The sequence below is a fragment of the Pimephales promelas genome, chromosome 12, assembly GCF_988280905.1.
Source record: "Pimephales promelas chromosome 12, fPimPro1.hap1.1, whole genome shotgun sequence".
Lineage (NCBI taxonomy): Eukaryota > Metazoa > Chordata > Actinopteri > Cypriniformes > Leuciscidae > Pimephales > Pimephales promelas.
The window spans coordinates 36,121,288-36,139,444 of NC_142780.1; the positions used below are offsets into that span (position 1 = coordinate 36,121,288).

At 34.4% G+C, this 18,157-nt stretch overlaps 1 protein-coding gene across 7 annotated transcripts in view; it reads left to right on the plus strand.

Moving 5' to 3' along the window:
- Nucleotides 1-18,157, plus strand: part of csmd3a (CUB and Sushi multiple domains 3a) — a 310,494-nt gene that overhangs the window by 204,309 nt on the left and 88,028 nt on the right. For 6 of the 7 annotated variants that reach the window (XR_016145833.1, XM_089118090.1, XM_089118092.1 and 3 more), the window contains 7 exons: nt 1,388-1,512; nt 2,779-2,875; nt 5,084-5,188; nt 7,508-7,626; nt 8,791-8,860; nt 12,869-12,985; nt 14,607-14,816. Coding sequence is in view for 6 of the 7 variants with exons in the window: in XM_089118090.1 (XP_088974216.1) it covers nt 1,388-1,512; nt 2,779-2,875; nt 5,084-5,188; nt 7,508-7,626; nt 8,791-8,860; nt 12,869-12,985; nt 14,607-14,816 (843 nt within the window). In the remaining variant the exon portion in view is untranslated. The remainder of the gene's footprint in view (nt 1-1,387; nt 1,513-2,778; nt 2,876-5,083; nt 5,189-7,507; nt 7,627-8,790; nt 8,861-12,868; nt 12,986-14,606; nt 14,817-18,157) is intronic. The other variant, XM_089118091.1, reaches the window with a different exon arrangement.

The following is an 18,157-nucleotide window of genomic DNA, read 5'->3' on the forward strand; positions in this document are numbered from 1 at the left end:
CAACTCTTCAGAAGATAAGAGTTCTTCTGCTCAAAGGATCCCCTTCAGTGGGCTGAAATATGAGAGGAAACTTCAAATAGAAGAAGCACGAGGTTGAATAATTGAAAAAGATGAATGCATAATGTGTTTTAAGCAGAGCATGATGAAGCCTATGAAAGATGTGCTGAAGCCTCATGATAGAGGACACTGGATGTGGAAGAAGTCATTCCCATGATGTAGTGCACGAAGAAGAAGGAGACATTTTTAAAATATATATATATAAATAGCTAGTCCATGGTCGGTCCATGCTAGATTAAAGCAGATGCGGCGACATTAGCATTAATGTGTCGTGCCACTTCAGATCTGCACCTGGTAATGACGTCCCACTGGAGTTGGGGTAAGATGGGCCGACCCTGGTTGGAGAACATCATGACCCAGAGAAAAAGGGAAAATTTTGCGGCTGTACTGTAGTCGGTAATGTTCAGAAACAACTCTCCTTTTCAAGCTCAACATAAAACATTCACATGTGTTACGAACAGTGTTTCATGTTGACTTTATCTGGCTTTTTAATGTGCTCTAAGTATTTTATTTTATATTTTATAATTGTATAATTATTATTACTATTATTTATTTAATTTATTATTTATGTTATAGTATTATTTGCATTATATTATGATAAGTAATATTATTTATTCTATATTTTTTATTATTAAGACTAATATTTTTTTCTTTATACATTTTTGGGGGTTTTTTTTGCATTTGTTATTATTAATAGTATTATTATTTTTTATATATATTTTTCATTTAAATTATTCTTATATTATGACTTAGACTTAGACTTCTCTTTATTAATCCTTTGGGATGACTCCCAAAAGGAAATTGAAAATTCCAGCAGCAGTTTTAGCAAGAAAAAGGAAGGAGAATAGTAAATAAAAAGAAGACAAAATAATGATGAATATAATTGTGAAATATATTATAATTATGAATATAATTGAAGAGTTCAGATGCAAAAGCCTCTAAGTGCCATTTGAAAATTTCTTCTTTAATGATAATTTTTATCAAGCTTGTATATTTAAGTTCAGTAATTTCACCTAAATGGCAATGATAATTACCTATTAATTGTTATTTAAGTGAAATTACTGAACTTAAATATACAAGTTTGATAAAAATCATCATTAAAGAAGAAAATTTCAAGTGGCATTTAGAGGCTTTTGCATCTGAACTCTTCAATTGTTATTATTATGTATCTATTATTTATTTTGATTGACTTGATGTGGCCTTTTAAGGAACTTTTTGGCATTTTATTTTATTACTTTATTTATTTCATGTTCGTTATATATTCCAGCTCCGAAGGCTCTTGTTTACTGGATGTTGTTGTTGTCTTCTGTTCCCGAATCCTGTCTTCCAGTGCCGTGCGGAGGAGTCCTGACCGCTCGCCGCGGGACCGTCCTGTCTCCCGCTTATCCCGATCCGTACGACAACCACCTCAACTGCGTCTGGAAGATCTTCGTGCCGGAGGGAACCGGGATCCAAGTGAGACAAAACCATCGTTTCTAAACCATCTTCAGAAAAGCATTTCAAATTCTGATTAGTCGAAGTGTGTTTGATTACTCAACGCTTGCCCGTGGATGCAAATGTTATCGAGGGAATCACATTATTATTTGCTTAGCTTGATTATTGAACTTGTGAATATTCAAAAAGATGCAAAAATCCAATAATGCTCAACCGCTTCCTACAGCGGCGGTTCTCTGTGTTTTACACTGGACATCATGTGCTGTTTATCATTATTCTGCTTCGGATGAACAATATACAAAACGATTACCATAATATGAAAAGTGTAAATAGAAAAACAACAGGAGAAATGTGATTCATCAGCTGAGCATGTTGCTTTAGCATTAGTCATGTCAGCGACAGATTTGTCCGTTCAGCCTTTGACGTAAACATCTCTTCCCTTTCAATATGGCAGAGAGCCAAACTAAATCACGTAAACAAGCCCTTTCTGAGCCAAAAGATGTAAAAAAAAACACACACACAAAAAATAGTAAATGAATAAATAAATCAGATGCAAAACATGTAATCGCGATAATAAAATAATAAAATAAAAATAATGCCAGACTAAACAAGGCAGAAAGAAAGGGCAACAACAAACAAAATCAAGTAAATAAGCCCTTTCTGAGCCAAAACATGTGGGGAAAAAAACACAAACAAACTAATAAATGAATAAATAAATCAGATTGTAAACCAAGCAATCATGAAAAAGTAAAAAAAAAATAATAAAAATAAAAATAATGCCAGACTAAACATGGCAGAAAAATATGAAAAAATGTGAAAAAAAACCCCAAACAAATAAATGAATGAATAAATAAATCAGATTGCAAAAAATGCAACCATGAAAAATTTACAATAAAAAAAATATACAATAAAATAATTAGTTAATTTTATTGCAAAACTACCAATTATGAAAAAGTATAAAAAAATAAATTTAAATAAAGCCAGATTAAATATGGCAGAAAAGGCACTTAGGAAATGTAGAGAATTCAAGTAGTCGTGGTGAAATATATACCTGAGTATCATCGGCATAACAGTGGAAACTACTTCCACGTTTTCTCTCTTCCCTTTATAGATTTATTAGCCTTTTACTTGCATGAATATATGATTATTTGCATTTTGCACTGTCTTACATGGCCTTATCAGACCAGAACTCACTTAAATTTATAGCTACTATTTGTGTAGAAAGTGAGATTCACCGAAATTGTTGAAATGAAACATTTGATTGTAATATGTATTGTCTTCCTGCAGATTACAGTCGTGACGTTCTCCACCGAACACAACTGGGACTCGCTGGACTTTTACGACGGCGTCGACAGCAATGCTCCGAGACTCGGGAGTTATTCGGGTAAGACTGAAACCAAATAACACACAAACGTCATGTTGACTTTAATTTATTCTGCAAATACATCTGTTGCGCAGTCGTCCTCCGTTTCTTTAACACTCTCTAGTCGGCCTGAAGAAACTCAATCTCGCATCTGGCAGATACGTTTTTTGTATGGCTTTCATCTGGAGATTTGTTTTGTTCAATATTTGATCTGTCACGGGATATCATGGATCATCAGCTTTATAAGCAGCGGGAGTGAAGTGTTTTCCATGATGAGGCTCTTGGGAAAAGTAGAAGACAGAATGATATCAGTGTAGCGCTGACTACTCCATGTCAGAGGACCTTTATTTTGTTTTATTTTATTTTAATTTTTTATTAACTTTTTATTTTATTCATTATTGTTTTTGTGTGTGTGTGTGTGCAATAATTGTTAATTATATATTTATCTTATCTTTCATTTTTTTGGCTCAGAAAAGGCTTTGGTTTTGTTTGCCGTGCCCTTTCTGCCATGTTTAATCTGGCTTTATTTAAATTTAATTTTTTTACTTTTTCATAATTGGTAGTTTTGCAATAAAATTAACTAATTATTTTATTGTATAAATTTTTTTTATTTTAAAATTTTTCATGATTGCATTTTTTGCAATCTGATTTATTTATTTGTTTGGGTTTTTTCACATCTTTTCATATTTTTCTGCCATGTTTAGTCTGGCATTATTTTTTTTTTTATTTTTTTTTTTTTACTTTTTCATGATTTGCTTGGTTTACAATCTGATTTATTTATTCATTTATTAGTTTGTTTGTGTTTTTTCCCCCACATGTTTTGGCTCAGAAAGGGCTTATTTACTTGATTTTGTATGTTGTTGCCCTTTCTTTCTGCCTTGTTTAGTCTGGCATTATTTTTATTTTTATTTATTTTTTTTAACTTTTTCATGATTGCTTGGTTTACAATCTGATTTATTTATTCATTTATTAGTTTGTTTGTGTTTTTTCCCCACATGTTTTGGCTCAGAAAGGGCTTATTTACTTGATTTTGTTTGTTGTTGCCCTTTCTTTCTGCCTTGTTTAGTCTGGCATTATTTTTATTTTATTATTTCATTATCGTGATTACATGTTTTGCATCTGATTTATTTATTCATTTACTATTTTTTTTTTTTTTACATCTTTTGGCTCAGAAAGGGCTTGTTTACTTGATTTAGTTTGGCTCTCTGCCATATTTAATCAGTCTTTTTTCCTTACGCTATAGACTTTTTATTGACTTCCCGGCTCTTAGAAGACAGAATGATATCAGTGCAGCGCCGACGACCGGGATCGGCAGAGCCCTCAGAAGGGAACGACTATATTCATTATTTTCCACCGTATCTCTGTATCAATGCATCAGCCGCACAAAGCCAAATAAATATGCGCTGACCTTAGCAGGGCGCCATCCCTCTCAGACAAAACGTTAAGTATTGTTGACAGTTTGACGTTTAATCTGCTCGGAGGACAAATGAAAGATTAAAGGAAGTTTGGGATGGAGATGCCTCGTGCATAAAGAAGGTAAAATGGCGTAATAAGCGTCTAAATCTGTCTGAATTCCCCATGAGGTTAAGGCTGAGAGTGTAATGCCTGCATCTATTCGTCACAACCTCTTTAGCACCGAACGTCAGCGTTCGCTCGACAAATATCCCATCACGGAGAGTCCAGGTCGGCTCGAGAGCATCGCTCTGCTTGATGGAGGTCAGCGCCGGTTCACAGAACCGCTGTAGGTCTGATCTGTCTTGTTGTGTGGCCAGATGTACTTTCAGGATTATTAGATGGATGTGACCCAACTTTAAAGGTGACCGTATGCCCGTTTTCACACGATGTTATATAAATCTGTGGTGTCTCCAGCTCAAAATCCCCACAGATCATTTATTATAGCCCATCAAATTTGTGTGTGTCCCTTTAAATGCAAATGAGCTTTAGCTCCGCCTCTGTCCAGAATAGGGCGGAGCCTTCACACAAGCTTCAGAGACTCCGGCAATAACAACACAGGACGAATTACACACGAGGAAAGTCAGATTTTCATGATTTTTTTTCTCCCTTTAACTGCGACAGCACTTCATCCGTAGATCGAGCGACTCCATAAACCTGCTGACATGTTTGAATGACATCCGTAGAAACGCCACAATCCCACCGGGAGCTGTAGGGAATAATGTGCTGTTATGCCTGTCATGCAAACCACATTTTTTCTAATGACAATCCCTTCAGGGACGACGATCCCTCCCCTGCTGAACACCACGTCCAACAACCTGTACCTCACCTTCCAGACCGACATGAGCGTCTCCGGAGCCGGCTTTCACCTGGAGTACACAGGTATGGTGTTCACCTCCAGGGACCCTGAGCTCACCGAAGCTGGACCACCATTAATCACATCCAAAATAGCTTGTTTACAAATTTGTACGATTTAGCCACCTTTTAGTCAATTTAGCCACCTGTTACTCACAAATTCATATGGTTTATCCACCTTTTACTTACGAATTTGTACGATTTAACTAACTTTTACTCAATTTAGCCACCTGTTACTCACAAATTCGTACGATTTAGCTGCCTTTTACTTACGAATTTGTACGATTTAGCCAACTTTTACTCAATTTAGCAACCTGTTACTCACAAATTCGTACGATTTAGCTGCCTTTTACTTACGAATTTGTACGATTTAACCAACTTTTACTCACGAATTCGTACGATTTAGCCAAGTTTTACTCAATTTAGCCACCTGTTACTCACAAATTCGTACGATTTAGCTGCCTTTTACTTACGAATTTGTACGATTTAACCAACTTTTACTCAATTTAGCCACCTGTTACTCACGAATTCGTACAATTTAGCCACCTTTTTCTCGCGTATAAAAGGCCACCTTTTACCCCGCCCCTAAACCTACCCATCACGTGGGTTTAGACAAATCGTACGCATTTGTACGATTTAGCCACCTTTTACAAAAAAATTCGTAAAAATTTAGCCACCTTTTACTCAATTTAGCCACCTTTTACTCACAAATTTGTACTAATTGGTTGAGATAGCGCTGAAAATTTTCGCACATTAAAAGATACATACTCCCTCACGTTTACATGTTTAAAAATTTGTACAATTTAGCCACCTTTTAGTCAATTTAGCCACCTTTTACTCACAAATTCGTACAATTTAGCCAACTTTTACTCAATTTAGCCACCTGTTACTCACAAATTCGTACGATTTAGCTGCCTTTTACTTACGAATTTGTACGATTTAACCAACTTTTACTCAATTTAGCCACCTGTTACTCACGAATTCGTACAATTTAGCCACCTTTTTCTCGCGTATAAAAGGCCACCTTTTACCCCGCCCCTAAACCTACCCATCACGTGGGTTTAGACAAATCATACGCATTTGTACGATTTAGACAACTTTTACTCAAAAATTTCGTTAAAATGTAGCCACCTTTTACTCAATTTAGCCACCTTTTACTCACGAATTTGTATGATTTAACCACCTTTTACTCACAAATTCGTAAAATTTAGCCAACTTTTACTCAATTTAGCTACCTTTTACTCACAAATTTGTATGATTTAGACAACTTTTACTCACAAATTCGTAAAATTTAGCCACCTTTTACTCAATTTAGCTACCTTTTACTCACAAATTTGTACGATTTAGACAACTTTTACTCACAAACTCGTACAATTTAGCCACCTTTTACTCAATTTAACCACCTTTTACTCACAAATTTGTACGATTTAGACAACTTTTACTCACAAACTCGTACAATTTAGCCACCTTTTACTCAATTTAACCACCTTTTACTCACAAATTCGTACGATTTAGACACCTTTTACTCACAAACTCGTACAATTTAGCCACCTTTTACTCAATTTAGCCAGCTTTTACTCAAAAATTCGTAAAATTTAGCCACCTTTTACTCAATTTAGCTACCTTTTACTCATGAATTTGTATGATTTAGCCACCTTTTACTTACAAATTCGTACGATTTAGCCAGCTTTTACTCACAAATTCGTAAAATTTAGCCACCTTTTACTCAATTTAGCCAGCTTTTACTCAAAAATTCGTACAATTTAGCCACCTTTTACTCAATTTAGCTACCTTTTACTCACGAATTTGTATGATTTAGCCACCTTTTACTCACAAATTCGTACGATTTAGCCACCTTTTACTCACAAACTTGTACAATTTAGCCACATTTTACTCAATTTAGCCACCTTTTACTCACAAATTAGTACTAATTGGTTGAGATAGCGTTGAAAATTTCCACGCATTAAAAAATACATACTCCCTCACGTTGTGTCAATCACACTTACTTAGAAACTTTCATCCGTCATAAAAAAAAAAAATTCGGATCGGGTTCGATTTTCTGTGTTTTTCGCATCCGTAGCAAGCATTTTGAGAGGTGTTTTGACAATCCACAGCCACCAAAAAAACGCATACGCATATTTCGGACTCAGTTTGCAAAGACCGTAACTTCTCAGGAGGCACTTTACGTCAGATGTGTTCGGCTGGGGAGAACCGACCGTGAGTTATTGAATTGCTTGATTTATACGAGCACCGTAACATCGTGTCTGGTTTCTGTGGCGGGGCTCGTCTGCATCTCGCACTGTAAGCGCTTGTTTTGGTGAACTTGCGAGTGTCTTCTGTCCTAAGCAATAGGTTTGGACTCGTGCCCGGAGCCGCAGACCCCGAGCAGCGGAGTGAAGGTGGGCGAGCGATACCTCGTGGGGGACGTCGTCTCCTTCCACTGCGAGCAGGGATACACACTGAAGGTGATGATTCATTTCAGAGACATTTGCATTCTGTCTGAAAAGCTTTTTAATGCTCGTTTTGGCTCGTTGCTGCCGTGTTGCTTACATAACGAACATCTTTCAGAAGAGTGGCAGTCAATCAAAAAGGAGTTTGTTTTGTTCAATTATGAGCACTTATTTGTCCCAGGGGTTGATGTTTAAGTAAAGTGTATTTTTTATTTTCCGTTCTCTACTTTTCAAGTGGAGATTCTGTTGCTTTTACTCCAGACTTTTCCTCTTAGAATATGAAGGTGCATCATAAAATATTAACTGAGATTTTTAAAGTTGATAATCTAAAAGAGTGAAATAAGATTAAAAAAATGTCTCTTAGTTCTCTCAATCATAACGAGCAACAATTTCTGCCATTTTCATGTTTTTTGTAATCATAATTTTAAAAAAAGAGCCAAAAGTGTGAAAATATTTGTGTGTATATCATTATGTATTAGCCTTTATTTTTGTATTCTTATATTCATGTACATTTAAACAAAATAAATGTTGTTTTATTATGTGCTTTTAGTCATTTTATTATTTTTTTGATCTTATTTTTAATATTGCTGTGTTGTGTTGGTTCACTTTATTTTGATTTTAGTTTTTATTTATTTCCAGTGAATAATTTCAGTGCTTCAACTTCAAAAAATTCTTCCAGTTTTAATGCTCATTTTCGTTCAAATGAGCCTAATATTTATATTTTATTTAGTTCAGTTAACAGAAATGGTTTTAATGTATTTATGAAACATGATGATTTCTCTCACTGTAATTTTGTAAAATTATGCCAAATGTGTTTAGAATGAAAGCATCGCATCAGCATGTTTAATATAAGATTTAATTTCTCATTTAAACCAAATTTGTAGTCATTTCATTATATATGCTTTTGTCATCGCTTGAGCTTGTTTAAAGTTTTCACTAGTTATTTCAGGAAACAGAACAAACTTTCTTCTGCGATTGCATTTATACTTTGTTAAAAGTGTTTGTTCATAAAAGGAAGTTTATTTCTAAAAGTGCCTGAGATTCATTCACAGCGTCAAGGCTTTCATATTTCCGTGGCACGTTGAATGATTCGTTTCCTACGAGTGATTCATCTTTCTGTGGAATTGGTGAGAGCTTCTTGGAAAAGTCAATATCTTTCTTCATTTCCACCGTTTGCAGGGAAGTGCGTATATAACATGCATGCCGGGACCCGTCAGACGCTGGAACTACCCCACTCCTCTGTGTCTGGGTACGTCACACACACACAAACACACACAGAGCATTTCCACTGCTTTGCTTCTTGGTAATCTCAATTCTCCAATTCAATTCACATTTATTTGTATAGCGCTTTCCACAATATTTATTATTTTTATTGTATTTATCAATTTATCAGTGAATATTACATTTCACTGATACAGAATATACTGAAGTCGGTTGCAACTTCCGGTGGACTTTAACAATCCAAATGACTGTATAAGTCATCAGAATGAATTAAATCAGGCTTTTTTTTAACTTTATAATTCAATTCACATTTATTTGTATAGCGCTTTTCACAACACACATCATTTAAAAGCAGCTTTACAGAAAATGCATGAATCCACATTATAATGTACAGTGAGGAAACGGTGTTTCAGAAATGTACATATGAAGAGTTCAGATGCAAAAGCCTCTAAATGCCATTTGAAATTTTCTTCTTTAATGATGATTTTTATCAAGCTTGTATATTTAAGTTCAGTAATTTCACCTAAATGCCAATGATAATTACCTATTAATTGTTATTTAAGTGAAATTACTGAACTTAAATATACAAGTTTGATAAAAATCATCATTAAAGAAGAAAATTTCAAATGGCATTTAGAGGCTTTTGCATCTGAACTCTTCATATACAGAATCACAGTTAGCTAAAAATGCATTAATTGAAGCAATGTAATAATGCAGAAACTCATTGAAGTAATGAATACGTGTATGACTTTGGTCATCTGAAGTGTGATGAAATCTACAGTAAAGATCCTCCACATGAGTGTGTTCCTGTTATCGAGCCGTTTTTCCCCTGATTATATTCAGTGTGTGTGTGTGTGTGTGTGTGTGTTCGTCAGCGCTCTGGAGATCACTTTACTCAAATGCACATGAAAAGCTTTCGATCTTTCAGGTCGTGTTCGGTCTAATCTTCCTTCTTACTGTCTCTCTTTTGTTGAAATCTATTAGCTGCCCTTAAACCTCTCGTGTTTTCATCGCTCGCAGGTTTCTCTGCGTTTAATGCTCTTCATGCAGAGCTTTTAATGCAGTGAAAGACCTCAGGTTAAATACATGTTAGCAATCCTGCAATAGTGCAAGTCTACTTCTAATAGATGTACCTTTGGCAAAACTGATTGTGCATACTTCTACAGTTCAAATATGAAATATTGCTGTACTGTACTGTAAAATGTCCACCATACACTGTAAAAAAAAAAAATTGTTGGTTTACCTTAAAAAAGTAAGTAACCTGGGTTGCCTTAAAATTTTAAGGTGATTGAACTGGAAAAAGTGAGTTAATACAAAAAAAAGTGAGATTAATTTAATCATCAGAAACTCAAAATAATAAGTTATCTCAACTAAATAAATAATTTAAGTTGATCTGAAAAAAGAAAAAATGTTGTGATAACAAATCTTGAAAATATTTTTTTTTACAGTGTATAACTTTACAGTAAGTTTCCGTTTGTTAGTTTGTTAACTGCATTAGTTAGCAAGAACTAGCAATCATACACACTTCTACTGTAAATATTGTTGGTTTAAATAAAAAAAAGTAAGTAACCTGGTTGCCTTAAAATTTTAAGTTCATTGAACTGGAAAAAGTGAGTTAATACAATGAAGGAGAATGATTTAATCATCAGAAACTCAAAATTATAAGTTATCTCAACTAAATCAATTATTTAAGTTGATTTGACAAAAGAAAAAATGTTGTGATAACTACACTGTAAAAAAAATATTGTTGGTTTAACTTAAAAAAGTAAGTAACCTGGGTTGCCTTAAAATGTTAAGTTCATTGAACTGGAAAAAGTGAGTTAATACAATGAAGGAGAATGATTTAATCATCAGAAACTCAAAATTATATGTTATCTGAACTAAATAAATTATATAAGTTGATTTTACGAAAGAAAAAATGTGATTACTAATCATGAAAATATTTGTTTACAGTGTTGATTGCAGCATTTACTAATATATTATTAAAAACAAAAGTCTCGTTAATGCATTAACTAATGTTAACGAAGTGTTACTGATAACTATGGCTCTGAAGATTCTATTTTGAAGATTTTCATGGTGAATTCAAGTGGTTTTTCTATAGAGTTAACATAGAGTTAACCGTAACACGAGTAAAAGCACGTTTTAATTTCACTGTATTGAAGAGCAATCTGAGAAGTAACAATTGACATTTTCACTGCAAATGTAACGCTGGAATTCTTACATGCTGATCCATAAAATTAAATAAATGAAAATAAAATAAATGAAAATATTAATTGTCAATAGGTGCCATTTCAGACATGATTTATGTCATCTAATGATTTTGAAATATGTTGTGTGTATTATAACATATTTTCGATTTCATTTCATCCCATTTAAATTGAAATACTGAATTTGGATTTAAAAGTGAAGCTGAAATTAATATAGAACACTGAATTTTTGGTGTTTCATCGTATGAACTGAAAAAATTTTTTTGTTTTATTTGAATATAATTCCATTTTAATTCTACTTCATTAAATTGAGCAGTTGAATGTGGATTTAATAGTTAAGCTCAAATTAATTTAGAACTCTGAATTTGTTGCATTTCGTTTTATAATCAGAAAAAAATTATTGTTTTATTTGAATTTAATTCCATTTTAATTCTACTTCTTTAAATTCAGCAATTGAATTTAAATGTAAAAGTTTGGCCCTGTGTCCACCAAAGTGTTTTTTTTATTTTTCTTACAATGAAGCGCTGAACGTTTATTACCGTTCGCCGTGAGTTCGCAGCGCTCATCACTGTCACCTGTTACCCAGCCGTCCAATCACAGTGGAGAAGGGGCGGGGCTAATACCACACCGACCAACCGCCACATTCTGCTTCTACAAAGTCAACGGACGACGGCAACAAGCATAATAATCATCTTATGAACTGAAAAATACTTTTTTTATTGTTTTTATTTAAATTTAATTCAATTTTAATTCTACTTGCTGAAATTGATGGGTTGTACCCACTGATCTATAGTGGTTGTACCATGACTGTGTTTTAAAGAACGACACTTGAAGTTTAATTGATTGGAACTCCTTCAGGGTAAACAGAAGATTCGATGTTTATTGACATTTCAATTGCTGTTCTAAAGCACTGTAAATGGACAGCGGGTCCAACAAGCCATTCATTACACACTCGCCAATAAGACCAATGCAAACACACACACACACACACACACACACACCGCAGTAAAATAAAGGGGATATACTTCAGTCTTCAATCCCAGTGAGTTCTACTGGTAATAATTTGAAAAGTCATTATGGGAAAACATAACACATGTATCATTTTCTCAAAATGAATGCGGCACATTTACTCCATTAGCATTTGAAAGCATTTCTTATTGCACATCATTGCATTGTTATTTATATGAAGACAGAACACGAGGCTCCCTTATATGTGCAAATGAGTTCATTTTGCATATCACTGGATCCGTAATGGAGTTTGGACTTGATGAATATCTGATCACTTCTTCTCTCTCTCTCGGTATTACATTGGGCTTTACATTGCATGCATGATACTGGAAACTGAAAAATAGTTTATTTGTTGTTTTATTTCAATTTAATTACATTCTACTTCCTTAAATTAAGCAATTGACTTTGAATTTAAAAGTTTAACACAATTTAGTGTGGAACACTATTTCATTTTATGAACTAAAAGATAATTTATGTACTGATTTATTTGTATTTAATTCTATTTTAATGCTACTTCCTTAAATTGAGCAATTAAATGTGGATTCAAAAGATTTCATCTCACTTGATTTCATTGTTTCATGTTTCATCACAACAATATGAAGTGTTCAACAAAATTCATGATTTACATCATCTAATGTCATTTAACATGTATATGAAGAGAGAGCACAAGTGTTATTTTTGTCTGTCACTAGTGTACCCTGTAGTGAGTGTCTGTTTGATAATCTCTCACTGTCAGCATTGGGTCAGGCTGTACATTGCGTGATGATCCAGTATTGTGTTCATGTTCATGACCGACTCTCTGTTGCCTCTTGACTCTCCAGCTCAGTGTGGAGGATTCCTGTCCGAAATGAATGGAGTTATCCTGAGTCCCGGTTTTCCTGGGAATTATCCCAGTGGGCTTGACTGCAACTGGACGGTTAAACTTCCCGTCGGCTTTGGTTTGTATCCTGTAACTTTTGTTTGTATCCTGTAACTTTCGATTTTGTATCCTGTAATTTCGTTTGTATTCTGTAACGTTTGTCCCTGTAACTTTCGTCTGTATTCTGTAACTTTCGTCCCTGTAACTTTCGTTTGTATTCTTTAACTTTCGTCTGTATCCTTTAACTTTCGTTTGTATCCTTTAACTTTCGTTTGTATCCTGTAACATTCATCCCTGTATCTTTAGTCTGTATCCTGTAACTTTCGTCCCTCTAAATTTCGTTTGTATCCTATAACGTTCGTTTGTATCCTGTAACGTTCGTTCCTGTAACTTTTGTTTGTATCTTGTAACTTTTGTCCCTGTAACTTTCGTTTGTATCCTATAACTTTTGTCCCTGTAACTTTCGTTTGTATTCTTTATCTTTCGTCCCTGTAACTTTCGTTTGTATCCTTTAACGTTCATCCCTGTAACCTTCATCTGTATCCTATAACTTTCGCCCCTGTAACTTTCGTTTGTATCCTTTAACTTTCGTTTGTATCCTGTAACTTCCGCTTGTATCCTGTAACTTTCGTTTGTATCCTGTAACTTTCGTTTGTTTCCTGTAAAGTTCGTCCCTGTAACTTTCGTCTGTATCCTTCGTCCCTGTAACTTTCGTCTGTATCCTGTATCTTTCGTCACAGTAACTTTCATTTGTATCCTGTGTAACTTTCGTTTGTGTCCCATAACTTTCATCCCTGTATCTTTCGTCTGTATCCTGTAACTTTCGTCCCTCTAAATTTCGTTTGTATCCTATAACGTTCGTTTGTATCCTGTAACGTTCGTTCCTGTAACTTTTGTTTGTATCCTGTAACTTTCGTTTGTATCCTATAACTTTTGTCCCTGTAACTTTCGTTTGTATTCTGTTACTTTCGTCCCTGTAACTTTCGTTTGTATCCTTTAACTTTCATCCCTGTAACTTTCATCTGTATCCTATAACTTTCGCCCCTGTAACTTTCATTTGTATTCTGTAACTTTCATCCCTTTAACTTTCGTTTGTATCCGATAACTTTCGTTCGTATCTTGTAACTTTCATCCCTCTAACTTTCGTTTGTATCCTGTAACTTTCATCCCTGTAACTTTCGTCCGAACCTCCATTCTCATTTTTCCATAACACTTTACAATAAGGTCCGTTAGTTAACATTACATATCTACATTACTTAGCATGAACTAATAATGAACTGCACGTATACAGCATTTGTTAATCTTTATTAATGTTAATTACAACATTTCAAATCTTATTAGTTAATGCACTGTGAACTAACATGAACAAACATAGAGCAGCTGTATTTTTATTAACTAACATTAACAAAGATTAATAAATACAGTAACAAATGTATTGCTCATGGTTAGTTCATGTTACACTCTAATAAAATGTAGGGTCGCTTCAACCCAAATTTGGTCAAATATGGACCAAATATAATTTATTTAACTAAAAAATTTAACCCAATGGCTGGGTTTGTCCATATTTGACCCAAATTTACATTTTCTAGAGTGTAGTTAATACATTAATGTTAAGTAATGAGCCTTATTGTAAAGGAAACCCCATTTTTCATCTGGTTGTTAAAATACTCCTCATCTCTCCTCCTGTTGTTCTCGGACAGGGATTCACCTGCAGTTCCTGAACTTCTCCACGGAGGCTGTTCACGATTACCTGGAGGTGCGTGGCGGGACGCTGGACTCGGGTTCGGTCATCGACAGGTTCAGTGGGCCTGCGGTTCCCGAGTCTTTCTTCAGCACGACCCACGAGACGAGCTTCTTCTTTCACAGCGACTACTCGCAGAACAAGCCCGGCTTCCACATCACCTACGAGGGTAAGCCGGATTAGATATAACTGAACCTGGCCAGGCACTGTAAAACGTTATCGTGATTTTAACGGTAAAAGACTAAAAATAACAATACTAATGTAAAAATACTACAGTGAAAAAGGAACAGTGGTAACACTTTACAATACGGGTGCACTAATGTGCATTAATTCATCCTTAACTAATGCACAGATAATCATGTGTTAATGTATAACTAATGAAGAACTAAACCATTATTTGATGATTACTGCATCAGCAACTAATAAAGAGTCTATATGATTAATAGATTAAGTAATACATGAATTGCTATTAATTCAATGTGTCATTGTGTATTAATTCCTTAATAACATATTTTCTTAACTAATATTGTTAATTTTATGTGTTAATTACCACAATTAGTCAAAGTTATGCACTTCAACTTCCAGTTGTCTGCTTTAATTAATCATTAGCTAATGATTTGCAAAGGTATCATTATGCTATGACTTTACTTGTTGGGGCACATCATTATTAACTAGTCATTTAGTAATTGTAGTAATTTGCACTAACAATGAAGTAATTAATCATGTATTAATGCATATTAGTGTACCTGTCATTATCTGGAAGTTGAAATACAAGGCTCTGGCTCATTCTGGTAATTAACATATTAATTAATACTATTAGTTAAAAAAATGAGTTATTATGGAATTAATCCACAATTACATATTTAATTAATAACAATTCATCTATGAACTAATAAGTTAACCTTACAGGCTCTTAGTTAGTTCCTAATGTGTATTATCTGTACATTAGTTAAGCATGAATTAATGCTTATCAGTGCACACGTATTGTAAAGTGTTACCTGAACGGTTAATCGGTTAACAAAGTTTCTGTACTCTTTGTAAATTTGAGAATATATAAACCATATGTAAATTTAAGTAAAGTCTGTAAAACCTAAAATGTTGCAACCGTGTTTTTTACGGTAAATTTCACAGATTTATTTATTTTTTTAGTGGACACACACCATTACACCCCTTCTCACAGTAACAGGATAGAGAATATAACCAGTTGTTTTCTTTGAGCTCAGTCGACGCACATACACATCCTCGTGCTGCTCCAACACATCCAGAAGTGCCGGAACGACGGATCGGTCTTATCGGGAAAGCCCTGTATAATTAACTTGCTTGAAGGAATGTGTATTTTCCAGCTGTGGTGCTTTCAATGGGATGAATTTAAAGACGCAGATTTTCTGAGAGGATTTGACCGTGCAAACAACTACAGCACGACATTAAAAACTATCAGCAGTGTCTTTTCAATTAAAAGCGCCATTTCAAGCACTGTTATCTAAGGATAGCTTAAAGGCATCCTATCACAAGAAGTAAAATGAGTCTCTGATGTCCCCTATGTAAAGTTTTAGCTCAAAATACCCCACAGATATTTTTTTTAAAGGGATAGTTCACTTTAAAATTCATTTTTGGCATGTTTTAGCTTAACTCAAGGGCATCCAAGATGTACACTCTAAAAAATGCTGGGTTGTTTTAACCCAACTTTGGGTCAAATATGGACTAACCCAGCCGTTGGGTTAAATTTTTACATTACATTTTTAACCCAACATTTCGGGTTTGTCCATATTTGACCCAAAATTGGGTTAAAACAACCCAGCATTTTTTAGAGTGTAGGTGTATTCGTTTCAAACAACAACATTACACACTAACTAAAGTTATAAAAGTGAGATCATGATCAACCATTCCTTTAACTACTGCTAATACTGTATGATTAGAGATTCAAACAGATGTTAAACTCTTCCCTTTTGTTCATGAATGATGTTCTGAAGACAGGTAACAAGTGATTACGGATTCACTCAAAGATAAACAAATAAAGATATAGAGAGCCTAAGTCCCGCCCCTCCGCTTCCGGCTCATGGGACCTTATTTCGTAAAAAATATGTGTGGTAGTCAATGGCGAGAGGCAACTTATCTTTTTATTCCGTCTGAACTGTGCCCTGAATTACACATATGATGTTTGTCAATTTAAAATATAATTCTGAAAGTCAAAAACGTCACAGTTTGTCCCAAAACAGAAGAGTAACATTTAGTTTTATGTGAAAATCGCTCAATGAACTACATCTCCCGGGAAGCGAAACAACGAGTGAGATCCGCTGCTCGTGTGTGTGCAGTCTGGTACAAAACACTCAGGCATGACGGCGTAACGTTACGATTATAACGTAAGACTGTAGAAACAATGACAGACGTTAGCCTCAGTAAAGTTGGCTTCATTCATTGAGAGAAAATGTGCGCTTTTGGGGTTTGTAGTTTTTGTAATTATGTATTTTCACAGTCTTATACCTCAACGGTTTCACATCAAACGGTGACTTTCTTTACTTTAAAATGTATCTTTTAAATTGACAAACATCATATGTGTAATTCAGGGCACAATTCAAACCAGATCAAAATATTACCATACAATATTTTTCCGAAATAAGGTCCCATGGTGGTCGACCGGAAGGGGAGGGACTTAGGCTCTCTATAGCTCTAAGAAACGTTCATTGACAGCCAATCAGAAACCATCCTGCTTTACAGAGCATGTGCATTTAAAGCGACAGACACAAAATTTGAGCGATATGTGTGGATTAGAATATAGTTATTGTTATAGTTACTGTTTTTGTTGTGAACGGCCCTTTAGACAGGTTTCATCTGACAACCCTGAAATCCCTAGTAAGATTTACTCAGAAGTCTATTTTTATATTCCACTCTTTGTGTCTTTGTGGTTTAGACAGCAGGAATATGTCAGTATTCTGACTTTATGCTTCCTGAACAGTGAGATGTGTCTCTTCTCTTTGAAGTAATAAATAGCTCTCATCCTCAGTGAAACTGCTTTCCTTGACAGAACTTTTCACTATTAGTCACAACATATTTATTGCTTTTGTGTGTGTGTGTGTGTGTGTGTGTGGCCAGTCTGCTAAGTTTAGACTTTTCATTTTCGATGATAATTATGACTCTTTTTGTTCTCTAAATGACTTAGAATTAGAATATTAAATCCAAAGTTATTTAATGCTTTCATTAATAATTATAGTCAAATCATTTTCCACATCATGGACAATAAGTTTATTGAAATAAAACTAAACTAGTTTAGAACTTTGTCTTCTACAATCTGAAGGCATAGAAGAAGTTCCTCATGTTCATTTTCAATAGGTGCCTTTGGTTGGATGCATATGTTAGGTTTTAATCTCAAGTTTATGAAAGTTACAAGATGATACTTGATAAAAAAGGTCATCTGATTCCTTATAATGTGTTACACCCAACACTGCTTTTAAATGTACAACCATGTATATGAGTTACTTTATCAAATAAGTAACTGACAGCTCTCCTGTCTAT